General features: G+C 35.5%; 1 protein-coding gene across 3 annotated transcripts in view; it reads left to right on the top strand.

Annotated features, from left to right (window-relative positions):
• Window positions 1–55: 55 nt before the first annotated feature.
• The window catches only part of LOC137401446 (tetratricopeptide repeat protein 28-like), a 63,377-nt gene continuing 40,235 nt past the window's right edge, over window positions 56–23,197 (top strand). For 2 of the 3 annotated variants that reach the window (XM_068087789.1, XM_068087787.1), the window contains exons 1-7: window positions 89–346; window positions 1,948–2,028; window positions 4,581–4,617; window positions 12,594–12,612; window positions 14,795–14,922; window positions 18,308–18,332; window positions 19,694–19,722. In XM_068087789.1, the coding sequence (XP_067943890.1) occupies window positions 2,026–2,028; window positions 4,581–4,617; window positions 12,594–12,612; window positions 14,795–14,922; window positions 18,308–18,332; window positions 19,694–19,722 (241 nt within the window). In that variant the 5' untranslated portion in view covers window positions 89–346; window positions 1,948–2,025. Of the gene's footprint in view, window positions 347–1,947; window positions 2,029–4,580; window positions 4,618–12,593; window positions 12,613–14,794; window positions 14,923–18,307; window positions 18,333–19,693; window positions 19,723–23,197 lie in introns of all 3 variants that reach the window. The other variant, XM_068087788.1, reaches the window with a different exon arrangement.

Raw genomic sequence — 23,197 nt, 5'->3', positions numbered from 1 at the left:
GCCGCTGACCTATTGGTTGATGGACGCCATAGTCCGCCTATTGTACAACGGCAAGGCGGAAAGGATTTTCCAACTGCGATTTCGTTTTGCTCCTATGCTGATGCTGATATGATAGAATAATTTTTCAAGGAAGCTTCTATATTGGTGACTGTCAAACCCAATTGATGTATCACGTGATTTATTGAAGAACTATTCAAGACGGCAACAGTTGCCGTATAGTAAAAAAAACTTATTTTTGGCTCGAAATCAAATAAGTAGCTAACTACTTGAAATATTGGATTGGATTATTCATAATCAGTTATTTTAGATAGACACAGGATGTAAAAGATTTCCTTGTTTCACCAAGGTGGGTTATTCTTGTGAATATTACATACAAGCTCTGGATTTTTCAAAGTTTCCTTTAAAATGACACATTTGTCGTTGCCATTGCATATTATGTTTCTCTTCTCAGGAACGGCCTCGAGTCGTATTGTTAACGTGTATGTTAGTATGTATTTGAGATCGACATTTTTTCATTGTGTAGCCATATTATTTACTATTTACTGACTTAAGTTTTAATCAATCGTGAAAGGGCTTAGACCATATCAACTTAATAATTTAGATTAACAACAACTATAAAAGCTCATTTTACCGAGTTAGGGGAAAGTGGGGCAAATTTCTTGCTCGTTTACATCATTTTAATTTCTTATCTCACTAACTAAAGAGCTTTCTAAGTCATCTTATGAGATCTCTCGATTGCATGAAATGAAAAGAACAGCAATTTAAATGAGCCATTATTTTGTGAAATTTATTGGTAAATTTTTGCTCTTTTAGTTTTATATCCAACTTGAGAGAATTGCATATCCTCTTTGTACATTACCCCATGTTAAGAAAAGTCTATGGAGGCAGCTATAGACATGTTCTCTTCACAATGCACCCTCCAACTTCATAATGTTACATCATCCTGAGTTAGGATGAACATTTTGGTTACTCAAATTAATTTGGGGCATGTTGAAACACAAAGGGTATGAGGCAAGTTGCAACATGTTTTAATGATAAAAATAGAGGGCAAGTTCCAACATGTCTCAAACTTGTCTCTATTTTTATGAAGGGGAACAGCTCAAGTAGCTTTGAACCCTTAAATTCTGGATAATATTCATATCACGATCGCAAATTTATGTTAACATATGGAAAGAAAAGTTTGACCTTTTGATCAACATGTACATATGTTTTATTGTACAGTAGAAGTTGTTTGTCGTGATTATTGTATAGAGCATTCTAAAGTTCATATTCATAGCCAACTCTTTTTATGTTTTTCTTTCTCAAATAGTTAGTGGAAATTTGAATCGTTTGGCTGAAAATAAATTTCAGGAAAACACAATTTGAAAAAAACTCAAATTTACTATGAAAGTCAAGGACATTTTTACGTTCCCCATAGGGTGTCTTAACGTACTCCCTACTGGAGCACGTTGACACACCAATTGTACAATTCGTACTTTTGGGATATTTTCCAAAGATACAACCAGCAGAATTGGTATTTGGCATACATATATGTAAAACATATTTCTGCATTCTGTGTGATAATTTAAATTACATTCCAATATTTTAGTAAAAAATTATAGCAAACCTCCCCTATAGCATAACACGAAACAATTAGGTATCTCACGATAAATGATTAAATAGTTATCAAATAATAGAACACTAGGCATAGAATACTATATGTGTAGGCCTACTTTATTTACTTTATGTACTTCATTTAAATCAACAAAATTCATGTAATAAATGATTTTTTGTTTTTCAAATGCAATCGAAATAGTCTGTTTTAAAACCAGATCTTATCAAAAATTGCTTTAAAAACTAAACTATTTTAATTTTAGAAGATACATTGAATCTTTGTCACATTCAATCTGTCACTCATTGTTGTATAACCTACAGTATATAAGATGAATTAATATACCTTTTCTATAGTTGTAGGACCTATGTAACTACAGCACAGCATTGTGAGAAAAGTCTCCTATGTAATATATCAAATTCAATTGCTCAAAAATGGTAAGTTTGCATATTTTCTTGACAGTCATAGGATTGTTGGATAGATTAGAGAAAAAAGATAAGAGAATAATGCATGCTGCCTGCTGCCATGCTGCCTTGTTGTGGGTTAAAAAATAAGGTGGGTATATATCTTTTAAGTCTTAAGATTTAAGCCAACAAATTCTATAGGCTACATCTGTATCTTACGGCTTGAGAGACATTTGAGTTTCATGTTGACATATGAACAACTGCAGATAGTATTTTTGATGTCTTTCAGATCATATAAATAGTCAAATAAATATTATTTGAGATTGTGGTTGTCACACTATCAGACAAATACTACATTACAATAATATGGATATTTCCTTTGTATTTGTAATACACATGCATAACTTTGTATTGGCAATAGTAGTCATCTACAAAATTATGTTTTATGTTACACGCCAACAGGAAAATGAGAAGACAGAACTTAGGAATATATATATTGTGGAGAACTCAGGATAATCAGTTAAAAGTTGTAGTAATAGTAAGGATGTAATGGATGTAGTATGTTGGTGTCATGATATAGAAATCGATGTTTGTCATATGTGTGGAAGGTCGTGTGAAAGGTCGTTTGAAGGGGTTTTGAAACCCTTGACGCAAAGGCAGAGACGAGCAAGTTTGGGATAAGGTGATTTGTTCAAAGATTTTGTGATGTGACTGGTTGAAGTTTGATCAGATGGAATAGGCCCTATGTGATCTGGAACATGAAATATGGCACACAAGTCTTAACATAGATTTCTGACTTGATGAAAGAACATTTTAACTTCCTAAATGTTTCAAATGTTCAAGAACCTGTAAGTTTTGGTCAGAGCCAGTGACACTGTGTTTGCAAACAAGCAAACACCATGAACATAACCATTACATAAACCGTATTTTATTCGCAATGGTTGCTCATATTTACTAGTTTAGTTCATTGCTCTCTGAGGACCCCAATAGTTTTTACTACTAAAACACATCAGTTTCATGAGTATCCATACAAAGTTATTTGGTCATCATTTTTGAATAAAGGTGTTTTTAGATTCCCATCATGTTCTCTAAAAAAACTACATGCGATAAATATCTATCCTCAACCCATGCTACCATAAGCATTAGTTTGGGTTTGTGAGTATTCATAACCATAGAGTTATTCATTGCATGCCACTTCCGATTATATACAGTGGTGTGTCAAATAAACTGGACCCATTTGTTAGAAAACTAAAGTTCTTATAATTCCATCCCTCTAAGATATGTGAGCAATTCAATAAGAAACTTAGCCAATCAAATTGCTCTATTAAAATCGTTATGAATTTGACATTCCCACAACAAGTACTTTTTACTGAGGCTTTCTAAAATAGATTTTAAATTTAGATTTTAGATAAATATGAAATTGTTACTGATAATGCACAGTGGTGTGCAAAATAAACTGGACCTCTTTGTTAGAAACTAAAGTTCTCATTTACAATATTGTTACTGATTGTGAATTTAATCAATAGTCATAAATTATATATTAAATTAATCCTCATTTTGCTCCGAGCTCAAATATGTAAACCAAACAGATGTAAAAGTATGATTTACAATCTGGGTTGACTATATTGATTATCTATAATCATTAAATGAATGTAGCCATTAATTTAAAAAGTTAAGTCTAGTTTTTTCTTACTGAAAAAAGAAAGGGTTTGGGAAGATCTTGGAATGGATTGGGCAATTTACATGCATTGTAATGTTTGTACAACCTAAGCGTTCCCGGAATGGACTGTTTACATTTTAGGAGGGTCTACTGCATATACAATCTGTGATAACTCTATAATTAGAGGATAAATCTAATAAAAAAGGTCTTTAGAATCTTTAGCTGAAAAGGATTTTCCATGAATATGTGAATCCAAATCAAAGCATCAATCGCTACATTTCCATGACGCCGTTCATCGGCAAGTTTTTGTCATCCACAAGATGAAAACAGCAGAAACTTGCAAATTCTTTCTGAATGTTTTATTCTTGCAAAAAATAAAAAAGGCACTTGCGAATGATGCGAAAAAAATGCCGCCCAACTTATTACATTTTAAACATTTTACACACTTCAGTCATTCATATTTCGATGTAAGCGGTCCCAAGTGTGCCGCTTTGAACTCTGGCGTAGAAATCCTTATTGTTTTAATCAAGCGCCCACGTTTTTCTGCAACATGTGAATGTCTATTGAAAACCTTATCGCCAGGTAACTCAAAGTGCGCACAACTCCACATCACGGAAACAGTAAATATTTTATTCCATCCAGTTTTGATCTTATATAGAAATATCTGTTTTCATTAAAGAACACAGATCAAATATTCTTTTTGATAGTTGTCTATTTTTCATCATATTATGTGCATTTGCCTTTAAAGAGCATCAGTGTCTATTTACACACAGAACTCTTTTATTATCTCACTATTTTCTAGTTTCTATCTATTAGGTCATGTGACACACAATGTGTTCCTCATTCATCATACATGCCTAGCCTTCTGTACATAGCTTGTAAGTTGGCAGAGAAAAGAAAACAACAACTTCAATCTATTTTACAGGCTGACCAACGAAACCAGTATCAACCTACGAGTGCAAGTGAGTCTATTTGTATTACCATGTTATTGTCTTAATGGGCTTCTGTTTTCTAGTTTCATCTTATATTTTTTAACAGATTAGATGTTGTCTGCTGATGGATTACCTCGAATTAAGAAGACATTTAAAGATGAACATACAAACAATTGCACTTGGCTTTAACAGAAAGTATCGATGTTCTTTATCAGTAGCGATTGTTTTTTATGTTTGAGGTGATCTGGCTGTCAGGATCTTTTTGGGTTAAAATCGACAAAACTTGATCCTTATTTAAACTCTCAGATTCAAGTAAAAGTGCGCGAGTAGCTATTGCATTGGAACATTTGTCTGGTAGAGTAGCTACTGCATTGATACGTTTGACTGGCAGAGTAGCTACTGCGTTGGAACATTTGAATGGTAGAGTAGCTACTGCATTGACACGTTTGGCTGGTAGAGTAGCTACTGCATTGACACGTTTGAATTGTAGAGTAGCTACTCCATTGGAACATTTGGCTGGTAGAGTAGCTACTGCATTGACTCATTTGACTGGTAAAGTAGCTACTGCATTGACACATTTGACTGGTAGAGTAGCTACTGCATTGACACGTTTGAATTGTAGAGTAGCTACTGCATTGACACGTTTGAATTGTAGAGTAGCTACTGCATTGACACGTTTGAATTGTAGAGTAGCTACTCCATTGGAACATTTGGCTGGTAGAGTAGCTACTGCATTGATTCATTTGACTGGTAAAGTAGCTACTGCATTGACACATTTGACTGGTAGAGTAGCTACTGCATTGACACGTTTGAATTGTAGAGTAGCTACTGCATTGACACGTTTGAATTGTAGAGTAGCTACTGCATTGACACGTTTGAATTGTAGACTAGCTACTCCATTGGAACATTTGGCTGGTAGAGTAGCTACTGCATTGACTCATTTGACTGGTAAAGTAGCTACTGCATTGACACATTTAGCTGGTAGAGTAGCTACTGCATTGACACATTTGACTGGTAGACTTGGAAGGATAGCTCTAAGCTTATGTGTATCACATATATTTGCATTAGATATTTCACATATATTCTCTCACCTTTTCCCTTTTGGAACTTTTTGTATCGTAGTGCAGACAGTCGTGTAGCTCATAAAAATGCCACTGAAAGAATATGCTTCACTCTGATGCACCATACAGATAAACAGCAAGTCATATGCTGCTAGGGCAGTACTGTCCGTTTTGCTAATTTTGCTCATAAATATTTATCTTTAATAATTTAAAGTTGAAAGGAAATCATCACACGTGGACATTATGATTACCATCAGCTGTTATATAACACATTTTATTGTTCAATTTTTTATGGGTAAACAAATGGCTGGTTTATCTAATTTGCGTAGCGCTGTTCTCTGCAGGTTTGTCCGCAAACGTCACAATTCATTTGAATTGTAAAGCGATCTTGGAAGCTGAAGGCTGGTTTACATTATATCGCCGTAGACAAATATATACATGTATATATGTGTCGGCGAACGATATATAGGTAGAACAGCAAATACAATAAAGCCTGGTTCCCATATCGGCCGCAAGACCCTGGTGGTAATCTCGCACAGCAAAACGCTTGCGGCGCTAGACTCGGCTGAAACTGCGTCGCTGATTATCTCATAAAATGGCCGCTCACCATGCCATTTTGAAAGCGCTGGCCTTCACCTGTACAGGGCATTTTGGGAATGCTTTGCCTGCGACTCCTTGCAAAAGTTGAACAGGCTGAACTCTTGCGTTGACCGCTGGCAACTAACGGCGGTAGTTGCCGCATAGTAACTACCGCATAGGTTCCCATTTTCCCGCCGATAGCCCTACGACGCTGTCGCCGCTGTTCGCGGCGTATATGAGAACCAGGCTTGAGGTAACGCGAGCAATTGTCTGTTTGCACCTTCCAGCACAGGGAAGCAACTGGCCTTTACACACACAGCTGGTAGTTTGCTCCTCCCATTATTTTTAGGTTGTAGTGGGGGGCAGCTTCCGTTGTGCTGGGCATGCCTAGCGCCGGCTCATCTCATGAGTTCCATCACATTTGTTTGTACAGTTGTATGTAAACAGTTGACTCCCGAAGCCCTGTTGTCATAGTCGTTCAAACGGGAATCTCGGATGAAACTAACTAGCATTGAATATGAATCAAATTGCCTTGAGATTTTTTGAAACCCGCCATGGCGCAGATGAGTCGGTTTCATCTCTACTGATACAAACCGACTGGTTTGTTTTGCACAATGCGCAAAAAGTTATTTTTCGTTGCGGTGTGTAGCCAGTCCTTTAGATTATTCATTTTGTAGTAGCGACTTAGCTCTACTACTATTAAGCCTGGTTCACACTGTATCGTCGTGTGTCTGGATCGTCCTTTGCGTAAATCGCCAAGGCAAAGCTTACATACGAGAAACATTGAAGCTGTCAAATTTTCCTAATATTTCACCAAGCATCCATAACAGTCTGTGTATTGCGTACCACTTTGGCGATGGTGATTGGCTGTCGATGTTGGCTTAATCTATATTTTCCTTCACGGTAGTTGCTGCGGGACTAGTATTTTATCATTTCACAATTGCATCGTGTAATAAGAATACTATGTTGTGGACTATTTCCGATGTGAACACGGATAGGCTTGTGGTAGTAGGAACAATGTTATCACAAATGATCACCGATGGATTAACCTCGACATACTGTGATATACACTATGTTTCCACTATGTTTGCATGATACACGTTTGGGGCTTGTGGTAGTAGGAACAATGTTATCACAAATGATCACAGATGCATTAACCTCGACATACTGTGATATACACTATGTTTCCACTATGTTTGCATGATACACGTTTGGTGCTTGTGGTAGTAGGAACAATGTTATCACAAACAATTAGATGCATTAACCTCGACATACTATGATATACACTATGTTTCCACTATGTTTGCATGATACGCATTTGGGGCAATTCGAGAGTTCAGTTACTTTGCAATCTGTTACTTGAGCGTTTCAACGAACATTGGCAGGATGTGATAGCATTTCATGGATAGTGCTTGACCCCATAGGTCAAGTATTAGCCAAATTAATGACTATAAATAGCTACGCAGGCTTGTCAAGCTCAGTTTAGCATCAATGGTTCGGAACATTAGCATTGGCGCATTGAGACTGCTGAAATTGAAATAGAAGCGACTTAAGTGTAAACATGTTTAACATGGAATAGCCACGATATTTTAATGTGCATGATTCACAAGTGCTGTTTCCATCATTCGCAAGCGTGATGGATTTGATAAAGATTTGCCAATCGCAAACCTGCTTAGCTTGCGGATTTATGCCAGTTCATGATGCGGTTAACTTGCGAATTCATGGAAACACAGCGATAGTGTGAACCAGTCTTCAGTCTGCTTGTAGCACATAGCCAAAGGTTATGAAATGAACAAACAAAGAACAGCGAGTAGAGAAAGATAAAAATATTGGCACACTATCAAATTGTTTCAGTTTGCAGAGTTGATAAATGGTGACTCCAGTCCTTTTTGTTTGTCAGTGATACTCGCTATTGCCTAGCCGCAAGCGTGTAAAAGGAGATTTTTGATTGCCACGAGAGCATTACTCCAAAATAGAATAAACCTGACTGTCATGTGACGGGTCTTGCATAATGAGTAGATTCGCTGTCACAACTTCTAAGGTTTTCCTTACCACCAGCTCTTCTGCAATACCCTACTATAAGATGGTTTACACTACATGTATATCGCCTTATGTTCCAGCATTAATCCCCAAACCTTTTGGTGATTATCTGTGATAACAATGTTCACACTATCACAAACCCATTCGCATTTACTTTGGAAATAGTTCCTGGCATAGCGTTCTCATCATACAATGCACCCACGAAAGAGACGAAATACTTGTCCCACAGCAAATTTCATAAAAGAAAAGAAAAATCAAGCTACCCTAGGACACTTATGTATTCGCCTCATCTAACTTTCGCGTTTTCACGGAGTCATCCCCTCGCGAAAACTTCATGAGCGAAACTAAACTATCATAACGAACGAGCACGCGGAATCAAATAGCTTTGTTCATTGCTAGTCCAAGAAACAAATGGCGGCAAGCGATCAAATTACATTATCAATCTCGCCCATACAATTCTACCTGCGGTTCACAATTACAAACTAGTACCAAATTGAAAATATTTTTATTACCGGTGAACCGATTCTGAGGAATCTAATTATGTTTGCTCCACTGCATTTATTTTTACATCACTATATTTTCGCACTCATCAGAGCTGCGAAATTAAGTTGCAGCGAAATTTTACTTTATATGCTACTCACGAAACTAAATATTAGTGAAATATAAGTGTCCTAGGGTATCCACGACCGCCAAACACCATCTCCGAAGTGATACAAATTGCACACACTGTCGTGGATGCTCACCGAACTATGGACAAAGTTTGACAGCTGCAAACTTTCTTGATGTATCTGCGCTGCTTCGACGATGCTATCGGGTTACAGTGCACATAGTTGCCGAATAATCCGATAGATGGCAATGGTAACACGCATCCAATTAAGCCTGGTTCAATCTATATCACCGTATTTCGGCGTTGATTCCACAATACTTTGCTGATCGTCGATGATAACAATGTTCACAATATCAAAAACCCATACGTGTTTGCATCAGGAAATGCTCCGGGACATTATCTTTTTAAATTTTCACAAAGAAACCTCTACGTTTTCGCATGCGGGAATCAAAAATTAGTCTCGCAGCGACTATCATGAACGGATATGAATTTAATCACGCTCTTCACAATTGCGAATTTACCATCACCGAAATGGTTCACAGTTAAGAGGCGGTCATCGATGCTCGGCGAAGCATCGGGAAAGTCCGACAGCTGCAAACTTTCCCGATCTGTCCGTGATGTTTCGTCGATGTCATCGGTTGACGGTTCACATAATCGACGATGAACACCGAAAGGAAAACGCTGACAAACAGCGATATAGTGTGAACCAGGCTTTACTAGCTGTACATTGATATGCAATTGAGTCATGCAGTCAGTATATAAGGCCTGAAATAATAAGCTGTTTGCGCAATCTTGTCTTATAACTTTATTAAAAGAGTCATGATATCGCAGGCAGCGTGATATTCTCAGTTAGTGTAAGGAACAAAGTGGCATTCATTTTCATTGTTTTTCGTCTTTTTAAGTCTATCGTATCATTCAAAAGAAACCACTATGTTAGTCTTGATGGATAATTTAATAAATGGCGTAAATAATAGGCGTTTAATAATCGGCGCTGCGTCATCGCATTGTTGCTGAACCATCTCTTAGGAGTAATCCTGTTTGTGTTTTAGCAGTAATGCTGCGCTTGTTCTTACCCTCTGCTAGCATTCAGCACTGATTTGTTTGGGCTTCCTTTCAACTTCAGGCTACAGTGCTTTCACAATAGCAATCCTTGAAGGTGTTCATTGAGAGAAATTGTCCTTATTTCAAGCAAGGGCGTATTGTGAAGTTTCTTATCAGATAGATCATGACTGGCGCATTTATAGGGAAAACGATAGCTCTAAGATGGCCAATTGTGCACCACGTAGTTTGGAGTGGACCTGATTTCGCACATTAGATACTCCGTAGATAATGCGTGGAGCTCTGGCAGTCTTTCATAATTTCTCCTTCACGGAAGAGGTTTTTCATGCCACGAAACACCGCTCCTATTATAGTACAGACTATACCGCTATATGGATAGTGGTCAGATTGGTGCAGTGGGTAGGGTGCGGATTTTATCGGCCGACTGTCACGAGTTCGACCGCTGTAATAAACCTGACTGCCACGTAATTGGTTGTGCATAATGAGTAGATTCGCTGTCACAATTTCCAAGGTTTTCCTTGCCACCAGCTCTTTTGTTATATCCCTAATATATGATGGTTTACATTATATCGTCGTATGTTGACAGTAATCCCAAAATCTTCCGGTGATCACGTCTGTGATAACAGTTAACACTATTTCAATTTCATCCGCGTTTACATTGGAAATAGTTCCTTGCATAGCATCCTCATTATACAATACAGAAAGATGATATACTAGTCTTTTATGAAGGAATCGAGAGAAAGTGCGATTATTTTATCTATAGTTGTGAAGGGATGGACAGATTAGAGGCTTGTAACACTGCAACTTGAGCACAACTAGCCGATATCAACTATGGCCACTAGTGATGTATTTTACTTCAGAATGTTTGAGCTTTGGTCAAGTTTTATCAATTTTAAACTTGAAATATCCTGGCAATCAGATCATCTCAAACATCAAAAGCAATCTTAAATAATAGAAAAATATCCATAATTTCTGATAAAATCAACTAAAATTTTGTGTAAGATAATTTTAACACCGATTGTATATACCACACACACACACACGCACGCACACACGCACACACACACACACACACATATATATATATATATATATATATATATATAAATATATATATATATATATATATATATATATGGTATATATATATATATATGGTATATATATATATATATATATATGGTATATATATGGTATATATATGGTATATATACCATATATATATATAACACCGATATATTACCGTACGGCAATATAGTGTGAACCAGCCTTTATGGAGGTCTATTTTTGCCGGAGTCATGTTATTTCTAGTTAACTGAACAGCATTCAATTACATTGTATTTCTGACTCATTGATACAGGTTGTAAGTCTTGGCATTAAGTCAGCGCACTGTACTGCTGCCAGTGGAGCCAGGATTATAAAGAAATAATCATTTAGATTCCGTACAACACTCATTGAGCTACTATATAAGGTGTTTTCTGATTTCCACAAGTGGACGCTTTACAAAGCAGCCAAAATATGTATATTTGAATGTGTATTCATAAACCTGGAGGCATGAATTGCACAGCACACAGAAATAAACAAACACTTTCATGTAAAAGATAGAATGATAAATGTTGTACCTATTATATGTTGATTAAAAAAATTTACCTGTTAATAATATATAACAATAATACAATAACAATACAATAACAACAATAACAATAATATATAACATAATAATATGTTGATTAAAGAAAGATTACCTGTGCAACACCGGGCATTCAGTTAGTCAATTAATATAGCTTGCAATGAACCCAATGAAAGCGTACAAGCTTGACCTATTTGGTATACGAAAAGCTTTTTGTTATCTCATTTTTTAAACATTACTATTTATAAACGTCTTGGGTCATGACTTTTACTTTATATACTCATGTATAAGTCGATAGGTATTTTAAGACAACAAATTGCATTATTATTGGTATTAGTCATGTATAAATCATCTTCACTATTCCAGAATATTCCAGAATAATTAGGCTTACATCAAATCTTAATTGAATTTTGCTATGCTGGAATAAAAACATTTCAACATTTGAAGTTTTTTTACTCAATGCAATGAATAAAGTTCTTCGACATGTTTTAAACGAGGTTTGCCATGACACGTTTATGCATTATTTGTACAATAACTACACACGTAGTTATTGTACAAATAATATAATAACTATGTACGTGTGTAGCCACAACCACTTTTTATCGATTTTAATCTTGAAATATCCTGGCAGTCAGATCACCTCAAACATAAAAAACAATTGCAAATAATAAAAAATATTGATACTTTTTATTAAAAATCTGCTAAAATTTGATGTACGCTCATCTTTAACATATGAGAATTCTTTAGTTTCTGGGATGTAGAAATGTGTTACATTTTGCCAAAACTTAAAATAATCTAACATGCAACATCTATTAAGGAATTGATGTATGTCATCGACAATACTTGGTAAATTCGTAGTTATTTCATACCCATTGCTTTGATTGTTATTTTATCACCGGCTGCTGTAGCATTCGCGACCAGTTTTGCTTCAATGTGACATAATTTTTATGGATTACAGAGGATGAAGATGAAATGAAACTAAGATATATTTTGTATTATAAATTTGAATATGTGCTATTTTGTTTTGTAGGTCTTGGTAACCAGCCTAGGTGAGTTCTGCCCGCTCCGGCTTCGATTTTGTAAAAACTTTCCATATAGTGACATCAGCTGGAATGACCTGTGATAGCGTCAAGTAAAAATGCTTTGTTGCCACATCGCGATGTCAGCGCCATATTTGGCACCACCGTGATCGTGCGAGGTCGCTACCGCGATGTCACTGCATGGAAGTGTATAATATTAATTATTTTATTATGTTATTTATATATATTATAATATATATTCGTATTAACTATTCTAACTAGCTTTTAACTAACCTTTAACTAGCTGACATCTGAGCCTTTAAATAACACACACCTTGCAGTTGTCTTCTCACACTAACAATTTTGTAGTTTTCTTCTCGTGGCAGTGGTGCTTGTTAGTTTTAGAAAATACATGTCAGGCTAGTCATATCAGATGTAGTGATTGCTTGACAGGCACTGCACACAGCCTTTTACACATCTATTTAAACTATGCCTCTCTAAAATTAAGATAAAAGTTGTGCTGTGCCTGCAATTTGTTTTCACATACTATGCAAAGGGTTTCATATTACTATCCGTTAGTTTTTATTCACTCAATAATTTTATATTAGTCATTGATTACAAGTTAGTACAGTATTTCACTGTTAAATTTCTTTTGATGTACCAATAAGCCTTTTTTGTTGATTCCCTGGACATCATGGAAACAGTTCAATTCATTTACGGCTTATAGATGTTTTGTTCAATTTTATTTAATAGAATTTTATGAAATTGATTTTTTCAGTGCTTTTGGTTTCACTAGTTGTATTGCTTTTCGGTAAAAATAGCCTCTATGTACTGAGATAGGGATGAGCTAGCCTGTCTTGACAACCTAGTTTTTGCGGAGTTGTCCCCTGTTGAGCGGGGCGAGCAAAACAACAGCTTGTCACAAAGCACACTGCACCTGATGCATCAACTGCACTGAAAGGGAGTTGTTCTCTTCCGTCTATGCGGCTTGGCTGCTTTGCTTAAAATAACATACAGAAGACAACTCCAAGTTTATGAATATGTGCATGACTAAACGAATACTTTTTGGGTACCTCATTCCACATTAAATACTTTTTTGGTATGTTATCGGGTCTACTTTCATTTTTCTATTTGATTTGTTACTTCCTGTTTAGCTCCTACTGCTGGATGAGAGTATGGTTTAATTTCTTGTTCTTATACATCCAAGAATAAGACTTTGGAAAACCGTTAAAGGACAGACAACTTTGATTTATTGTGAAGTAACGCACTTGTTGTGTAGTTTTTAAACTTGGAATATCTGTGCCACTCTTTCATAGTGGATCTTTTCATAGAACTTAGTCTATGATTATGATATTTTCCTCTCCCCGAATGTCTAATTTCTTTAATTGTTATGTTTATTGTTTGATAATTCGGGTCTATTGAAAGGTTTAGCTATTGTCACAGAATATTTTTTAAAGTTCGACAAGTTGGGGCAGAATTGAACTTACACATGGCTTATTATTGTATTATTATATATCATGTTATATTTTTAAATATGAACATGCACAAAATTGTAGTCGATTGTATCAGAAAGTGTTGGTGTTTTTTATCACTTGCAATTGTTTTATATATTTAAAGCGATCTGCCTGTCAGGATGTTTCAAGATTAAAATTAACAAAACTTGATTGTGGTTCAAATGCTCAAAAGAAAAATACATGCAAAATGAATTCCCTAGCTGTTATCATTACAATAGTTGATATCAGCTACTGTGGTCAAGTTGCAGCCTTATGCGTCTCTATTCTGTCAGTCTCTTTGCAACTCTAGATGTCATAATCGCACTTGTGCATGATCTGAGCATTTTAACCATTACCAAGTTTTGTCGATTTTAATCTTGAAGCATTCTGGAAGTCAGATCACCTCAAACATCAAAAACAATCACAAATGATGGAAAAATACCGATACGTTCTGATAAAATCTACAAAAATGTTGTTCATGTTAAAGTTTTAAAATTATGTTTAGACCTATGCGCATAGAGCTAAGCTCAGATGAGACAGATATAAGATGGAAAGATCTTTCAGTCAACTACCAACTTTGGTGCTGCCAGCATTTTGCACACCGCTGAGAATGCAAAATCTGTCCCTTCTCCAGCGACACTTACCATGGTTGATTGGTGTGATTGAGGCTGAAGCCTAGAGTTGTAGCCTGTGGATTAGATCTTAAACTTATATTCTAGTTGCAGTGCTCAGTCGGCGCGTGACTCTGGGCCCCTCACTCCATTACCATCAGAAATGAGGAGAGCACCGCCGACACCAAGTCCTAGAAATTTTTATCTCTCTGGTCCTGTCCAAAATGTATCACAAGGTGAGCGTTCTTTACTTTTATTTTAGGAACACTTTGGAAGTATTTAATGGCGTTATCACCACCTAGCGGCAAGGCTGCATTAAGGTCAACAAGCCAAAGCTTTTGATGGCTCAAGCATCGAAGGCTAACGCTAAATGACCTTGATTCAGACATGCGCAGCTCTAGCGCAACACGGTCAATAGTGTTCTGTAAAATGTCCTATAACTTGGCTTATAGCTTAACTCTTGTCAAAGGAAACCCAGCACCAACAGACTAAGGGCGGTAAAGCGGCCACCCTCATTCTTTCTGTATTCGTTCGCATTAGCCTTTGGTAATCATGCGTTTTCGTAGCGAATTTTTTAGCTGAGCAGTTATTTACATTTCCATTATTTAAGTTTTAACCCTTTGGCAGGCATAGCGACATTATTGTCGTTTCGCGATACTGACGCCAATGGGCAGAGCCACTATTATGTCGCCACGCAAACGTTTTTTATAAAATGATTTCTGGTTAGCTTATTGTGTTTTTTTATTTAATTTTTTTTACTAATAGTGAGCTAAAATATATTGGCCTCTGTTAGCAACAAAAAATTAGCCGTTTTGAGTAAAAAAACGATTGTTTTTGCAATACTAAACGAACAAAAAATCTGAAATAAAAACGTATTTGAATAAAATGGAGATTTTTGTTTGTAGCCTGTTTATGCTTCTGTTATTGCTTTCTGAATATTTTCCCAGAGTGCAACAATTTCTTTTACTGTCATGGCGTCCTCCAAAGGCTATAGGCAAAGGAAAAGCTATAGAGGAACAATAATAAGCACATGATGTCAAGATTGTCGTGTAGGCCTATGCAAGAGCAAATGCTTCCAAAATTACTATAGCTAGAGAAACACTTATATAAGAATTTGACTTATAAATGTTTATTTGTATTTAACTGTATAATAAAACATAATACGCATATACAATATCATAAATAAAAGTGTAGGCTATCAATGATTTAAAAAAAATCAATTTGTAAAAAATTAATCTGCCCAGAGAGTCTCAAATGGCCCAAAAAACTTGCCTGCGAAAGGGTTAATAACTATAATTTTTCAGCTGTTATCGAGTGAAAAAAACGGAATTGTTTTCATTATCAGTCTGTTGATATCTCTCATGTTTTTGATATATGGTGAAACGTGTTGAATGTGTTATAGTACAGTCAACACTCATTTTACCATCACCTCCAGGTATGAATTTACTAGTTGGACGCTCTGCGTTGCACTAGTAATACAAACGGCTTATAAACATTGCCTTACCCGCCACATTACCTGCAACTGTATATAAGCTGTTTTTATTACTGTCCTATAACTTGGCTTATAGCTTAACTCTTGGCTCTATGTGAATTACCGTGAATTTCGTAACCGGCTAATCGTTACTTATGACACAATAGTGCTATGCGTATTTTAACCGATGTAATGAATATCTTCACCATTGTTGATCACTATGCCCAATTGTATGCCAGTATAATGAATAAGCTAGATGCTTCCAAAACCAGAAGTTGTGAGATTAAATCACATCAGCCGAGTTTTCATTACTATAACTGGACAGACGGAGACTGAGATTTATAGTTCTCAAAGTTTGTGGCTGTGCTTGTCCAGCTATAGCTAATAAAATCTTGGAATAAAGAATCCGTTGCATGGAGGATTTAATCTCAGACCCTCCCGCTCACCAATCCATTGTCTTACCAATTCAACCACAAGAGCTTGATGGAGTCATTAGGCGATATATGTCGCTATATGGGAGTAAATACGCTACCGCTCTCCGTTACGACGCAACGTAATGTCACAGCGTCATGGAGGGTAGCGTAATTTAACGCATGTTCAATCGCTAGAGCAAGTAGATAGCTCTTATTAGTAAGCTTACTCAAATTATCCATTGGCAATGTGCCAGGCTAATAGCAAGTGGCAGGCAACTACATTATCCCTCAATGTTTATAAGCTGTTTTTTAATTCTCGGGCAACACCGGGCCTCCAACTAGCAATGGCAAATGTTGTTATATATTAAATACAAATAAATTTTCTGTTCAAAGACTTTTTTTATTACCCGGGCAATGCCGGGTAGTACAGCTAGTATATATGTATAAATAGATAGATTAACTTGTATTGAAAAGTTTTAGCAAAAAATATTTTCAACACACAAAGTTAATTTTATTATATGATGTTCGAAATTTCTTGAAACTACAGTATTTGCCAGTTTCAACATGCAAAGTTTTGCAAAGTTGATTTATTTTGATATTGGAACAACGTAACTTAATATCAAGGTTTTATTGTATACACAATCATGTTTTTCCTTAACATCTAGTGTACAGTAGATGCTCCTATAGTGGGAACCTTTTACATAAATTCTACCTAGCAAATAATTTTTGTAAAATTAATACTTTGTATTTTGTGAAAAATTCTATATAACGCAAAGCGTCAAGTCGGTGCAAGTTGTTCAATTCGGTGTGAATAATGAGAGTCCGATGGTTTGCCTTAAAATGTTGTTTTCTCCCTTCCCTCACTTGAGACCTGAGAGAGAAAACGACATACAGATTCTACAACGTATCTCTATTCTATATACTAGTACCTGGCAGTCTAGTCTGAGAGATCGTCAGCTGTTCGTATAACGTAAAGTCCCCATAACATAAACATTTTCAGAGCGTATTATTTACGATGTACTCTGGACGATGGAGCGTCTACTGTACTGTACACATAGGATTTATTTTAAACTACTAGTTATGCATATGACTAGAAATGGTTATCGCTGCTACATATGAACAAAATCTAGCAAGAATAATTATCTCTGCTACATGGGAACAAAATCTAGCTAAAAATGATTTTGTAAACCAACAGAGCATTAATGCCAGTTTTAAATTAATTTAGAAACATTCATTTTATTTATTTAAAAAAGTTTTTTGGTAATATAAGGAGTTATCTGCTCAGACAAAGGAGTGGTTAGGATAGTTTTATTCTTGCATTTGCTTAGATAACAGTTTAGCAAAGATGCTAGTCTTTTTAGAACAGAATATTTTATAATGCCACCAACCACTGGATATCATATGTCTGTAGTAGGCCACTTAATATGGCTATTTTTGTTATCAAAAGTTGAGGAAATCGAACAGTTCATAAAATATTTGACCGAGGGCAAAACGGAGAGTAAGATATGAGTTGCCTTCTCATCATTCAGCAAAGGGAACCTTGTCTTTTTTCTTTTTCACTTGTTAGTCGAACACATGTGAACTTGTCACAGTCGAACGGTGGTTTTCGTTATGTCCCATGGGCTAGCTCGCTGCAACTAAGGTTTTAGTCTGATTTTAAACTGTAACGAATAAAGTTGATTGAGTTTTAAAATATGTTTTTGTTTTTTTGTTTAACTAGGGCTTTTTGTTTTGTAGGAACACAAGACGTTCGATCTATGAGGTGAGTTTAACATATTACATTTTACAGATTTCCAATTTTCCAAACACATTATGTAACTCTTTCTAAGTAGAAGTTGTCCTCACTTGACGACGGCGATTTGGAGTTATAAGGACATGTTAAAAATCGTGAAAATAGTCAAAAATATGCTTAAAGAAGCTAGATGAAAGTGAGATGAAAATATATTTCTTATGTACGGATGCTGCAGCTGTAAGTTAGCCATGACATTGTTTTCATGCATGTGCACTATGAGCCATCAGGCTAACATCTGCCGTAGTTGAAACATTATAAAAAGTACCTATGGTACATACAATTTCTAAATAAAAAGAGAAGATCCAAGAAAGTAAGTGTAAGGAATAGGCAAAAATACCTAACAATACAACAATGTACTCTAAGGTAACCTAACATTTGTTTACATGTTCATGCGCACCCAAAAGATAAATGAGAAACAAGTTAAAGGCACTAGCAAGTAGAGAAAAGAAAAGGGAGGGGGAGAAAGAGAGAGAAGAAAGGGAGAATGGAAGGGAGGAGGAAGGGAGAGAGAGAGAGGAAGAAAGAGATGGGGAGAAAGGGAGGGGAGAGAGGGAGGGGGAGGAGGGAGAGAGGGAGAGAGGGAGAGAACAGGAGAGGGAGAAGGAGAGAGAGGAAGGGGAGAGGGAGAAAGGGAGTGAGGAGAGAGCGAGAGAGGTGGAGAGAGGGAGAGGAGAGAGAGGGAGAAAGAGGAGGGAGAGAGAAAAGGTGAAGTCATACAGTAATCTGTAAATAATCTATATGTATGAAACGGAGGCTCAAATTGGGAGGGTTTATTTACTGGGTATATTTAAGGGTCTTCATAAGGTAACCTCATTGTCGAGCGAGGTCTACCTGTACATCACCTTTGTCAGATTTGCATGGTTGCCAAAATGCAACCGAATCAAAGATTTAGTCAACAGAAAATAGAAAATAACCTCTGCTACTAATGTAGAGTATTGTGAAGCTATGAGTGAGCGCTATTCGGCTCTGTTTAGTTTGGCACAATCCGACTTTGAGTTCACTTGGCTGGTTTTAACTTCTGAGCGATTAAAACGTGATCAAGTTTTGTGGATTTTAATCTTGAAACATCCTGCTAGATGGTAGATCACATAAAACTACAAACAAAATCTCAAATGATAGAAAAATATCTATGCTTTCTGATAAAATCTCTAAAAGTTGGATGTGTATAGCTTTTACACATCAAATGAGCATTGCTGAAAACCATCATTTTAAAGCTTCAGTGTGACAGATGAAATGATGGCAAGTAAGCTCGTGAAGTTAGTTTTCAAGTTAGTTTCTAGTTACTACTGAAGATATGGCATAAATATAAAGTTATATATAATATATTTTAGGGTCAGTCAGCAGTATCAACCCAATGAAGGTGAGCTTTCTATACTGTCACTTTACTAGACATTGTCTCATTTGCTACAACCCAGTAAACCATTTCTAGGTTTAGTTTGGTAGGAATGTTATGCATGTAATAGCTAACATTCATACTGTTGATAGAAAGATTTCTGTTATCTCAAACGCATTTCGATTTACAGTAGAAGCTCCTACAACGTAAATAATCCATTCTAAGGTTTAAGTTAGAATGCTTTTATATTATATGAAGCGTAAAACACCTGAAATAGACTAACCTGTTCCAAGATCTTCCTGAACTCACCCCTTTGGCCGTTCAAAAGGAAAAACCTAAACTTATGTTTTTAATATAATGGTTATACAGTAGCGGTTGTATTATTAGTTTGTTGTCAACAATTCTATTTTTTCTTGTCACACTCACTTGGTTTAGAGTCCATTATTACTTTAATTTTACATGAAGTTAATAGGAGTGCACATATTCAATGTCAATTTGAAATTGATTTTTTCACTTTTTTCTAAACAGCAAGGTCTACGCTGCAAAGAGAAAAAGAAAAAATATTGTATGTCTTAAACAAAGGAAAAAAATTACCGTGAAATCTCTAGTTGGACGCCATGGTACTCTACTTGACAGTACTTGGTGGTACTACTACTCTAGGTGACGTTAGAATATAGTGTGGCGTTGTATTTTTTAAACAACTTGTCAGAGTTTTTGGAAGATCAATTTAACTATTTTACAGGCGAAGCGAATGTCGCCTATATTTTGCACCCTCCTTTGGACGGAGCGAAATTAACCCTTTGGATGCTATAAGTCTGCTAACTTACCTCCAAATTGTTGTAGATCTCTAAATAAGTATGCATTGAGAAGCTGAGAAATATCTCTACTAGTCGATATCTATTGCTTGCAATTAACCTACGATGCTCTTATAGCCTGCGCTGCAATTTGTCGGAGCTTTAAATCTTTTCTTTCATTTTAATTTGAAGGTATATTTTTGTTTTATAACTAAACTAGCTGTGCTACCCGGCGTTGCCCGGGTAGCATAACTATACTACTGCCACCCGGCGTTGCCCGGGTAGTAAAAAAAGTCTTTGCACAGAAAATTGATTTGTATTTAACATGTAACAACATTTGCCATTCTAACTTTCAAACTACATATCATGAGAGAGGTGTTTTTCTGTGGTTGAAATAAATAAAGAGAGAAAATAAAACAACTGTAAAGGTTTTTAAACCAATGCAAATTTAAAATTTCATAACTTTCAGCGACGTATATCTTTTAATGACGTACAGCGGAACCTCGGTTCTCGAACATAATCTGTTTCAGAAAGTTTTTCGAAAACTGAGTTGTTCGAGATCTGAAACAATTTTCCCCATTAAAATAAAATGATGTAAATTTTAATCCACTCCAAGGCGAGAAAACAACTTCGGTAAAGTATTCTTTCAACATTTTAGACCATAAGCTGTACTTGTTAAGCTTTTAGTTGCTATTTTACACCATAAGCTGTACTTGTACCCAGGCGTTGCCCAGGTAATAAAAGAGTCTATGCAGAGAAAAATGATTTGTATTTAATATATATAACAACATTTGCCATTCTAACCTTCAAACTACATATCATGAGAGAAGTGTTTTGTGTAGTTGAAATGTTGAGAGAAAATAAAACAACTGTAAAGGTTTTCAAGCAACTATAACTTTCAAACTTCATATCATGAGGAAAAGGTTTTGTGCCGGTCAAATAAATTAAAAAAAATGAAAACAATTGTAAAAGAGATTAGATGTAAATGTGAAATGATTAGCAAGTAATAGCTAAATTAAGTCGGTTTTGCTACAATTACTATAAAAAAGATGCTTCGTAATGATACAATTAATACAAACTGAGAAAACAAATAAAATTTGTGAATATGTAGAATTAATAATAGCAATTCCTGCATAAAAGTGTGTGAGTATAAACAGGTTACTGTTCCACCAGAAGCTACCCATCAATTCTTTGAATACGACGATACTAAAAAATATGACAGAGTATGGTAGTATTTTGTAGTTGAAATTTTATTAGAACAAATTCTGCCAAAAATGGTTGAATAAAAGAATAATATTAATAATAAAGATTGGAAACTAATCAAGTAATAATAACAGTAATAGGAAAATGAATAATGTTTAAACTTCAAACGCGATACTCAATTTATGTTTCAAAGAATGCAAGTTGAAATAATAACGACGATGAAACGAACTTTAAAAAACTTATATTACAAACTTCAAAAGTTATAAGAAGTTTATATATGTAATAAGAGAATGTAAATTTATATATCTATATATATATTTTTCAAAGTATGTAAATGTATGTAAATATAAGAGAGTGGGGAATAACTCATACTCGCAATCATACACGATAAATCTTACAGTAATCTTACAAATGTTTGTTGTAAAATGTGAAATTAATCACGAAAAACTAATTGGTTAGGTTTAAAAGGAAAGATGTGTAAGCTAATACATCTAGCTGTACAACCCAGTGTTGCTCGGGTAATAAAAAAGTCTGTGAACAGAAAATTGATTTGTGTTTAACAACATTTGCCATTTTACCTAAAAATAACTAAAGGTTTTCAAACTTTGTCAAACAACTTTTAAACTTCATCTCATGACAAAAATGTTTTGTGCTGGTCAAATAAATTAAAAAAATAAAACAACTATAAAAGGGTTTAGATGTAAAAGTGAAATAATTAGCAAGTAATAGCTAAATTGAGTCTGTCTTGCTACGATTACAATAAAAGATGATTCGGTAATGATATAATTAATACGAACTGAGAAAACAAAATAAAAATTCTGAATATGGGGAATTAAGAATATCAATCCTTGCATAGAAGTGTGTGTATAAAAAAGGTTACTGTTCCACCAACAGCTATCCATCAAAACTCTGAATACGACGATACTGGTACGATGATATGTAATGTAAAAATAAAATATTGTAGTGTCTTTGTCTGATCGAAGGTGAGAGAATCTAGATTCTAGAGGCTATTACTACTCGAGATACTACAATTGTCCGTGTGAAAAGTATTAACCTTAAAGGCGATTTAGCAATTGAGCTTTAAGAAAAGCCGGAAATAGAGGTTCACAAAAACGCAAAAAAGGCATCGTGTTTTATAGAGTTAATAGAATTTAATTGCCAAATTCTAATATCGAGAGAGTCTATTGTCGATATTGTTTTGCCGAAAACAATTTAGCCCTAATACGTTGAGGACAAAAAAGCATCGTGTGTCATGAAACTAAAAGAAACTCATAGAGTTGTAATTATTACGTCATTTTTGTGTGAAAACGGAAAACAATGAATAGGTTATGTATAGAGGTGAACTAACCGGAGATTCCGGTTAATGCGCCCTAGTGGTGAAAGAAAAAACCGCAGAATAGCCGCACCTTTATATAAGCCGCATGGCTCAAACCCTCAGAAAAAAAGTATCGGCTAATAGTCCAAAAAGTATGGTACTCTAAGGTGGACACACACACACAACGATT

This window comes from Watersipora subatra, chromosome 8 (assembly GCF_963576615.1).
Source record: "Watersipora subatra chromosome 8, tzWatSuba1.1, whole genome shotgun sequence".
Classification (NCBI taxonomy): domain Eukaryota; kingdom Metazoa; phylum Bryozoa; class Gymnolaemata; order Cheilostomatida; family Watersiporidae; genus Watersipora; species Watersipora subatra.
Note: the sequence above shows the minus strand (reverse complement) of the source record. Positions and strands in the feature narration are given on the sequence as shown.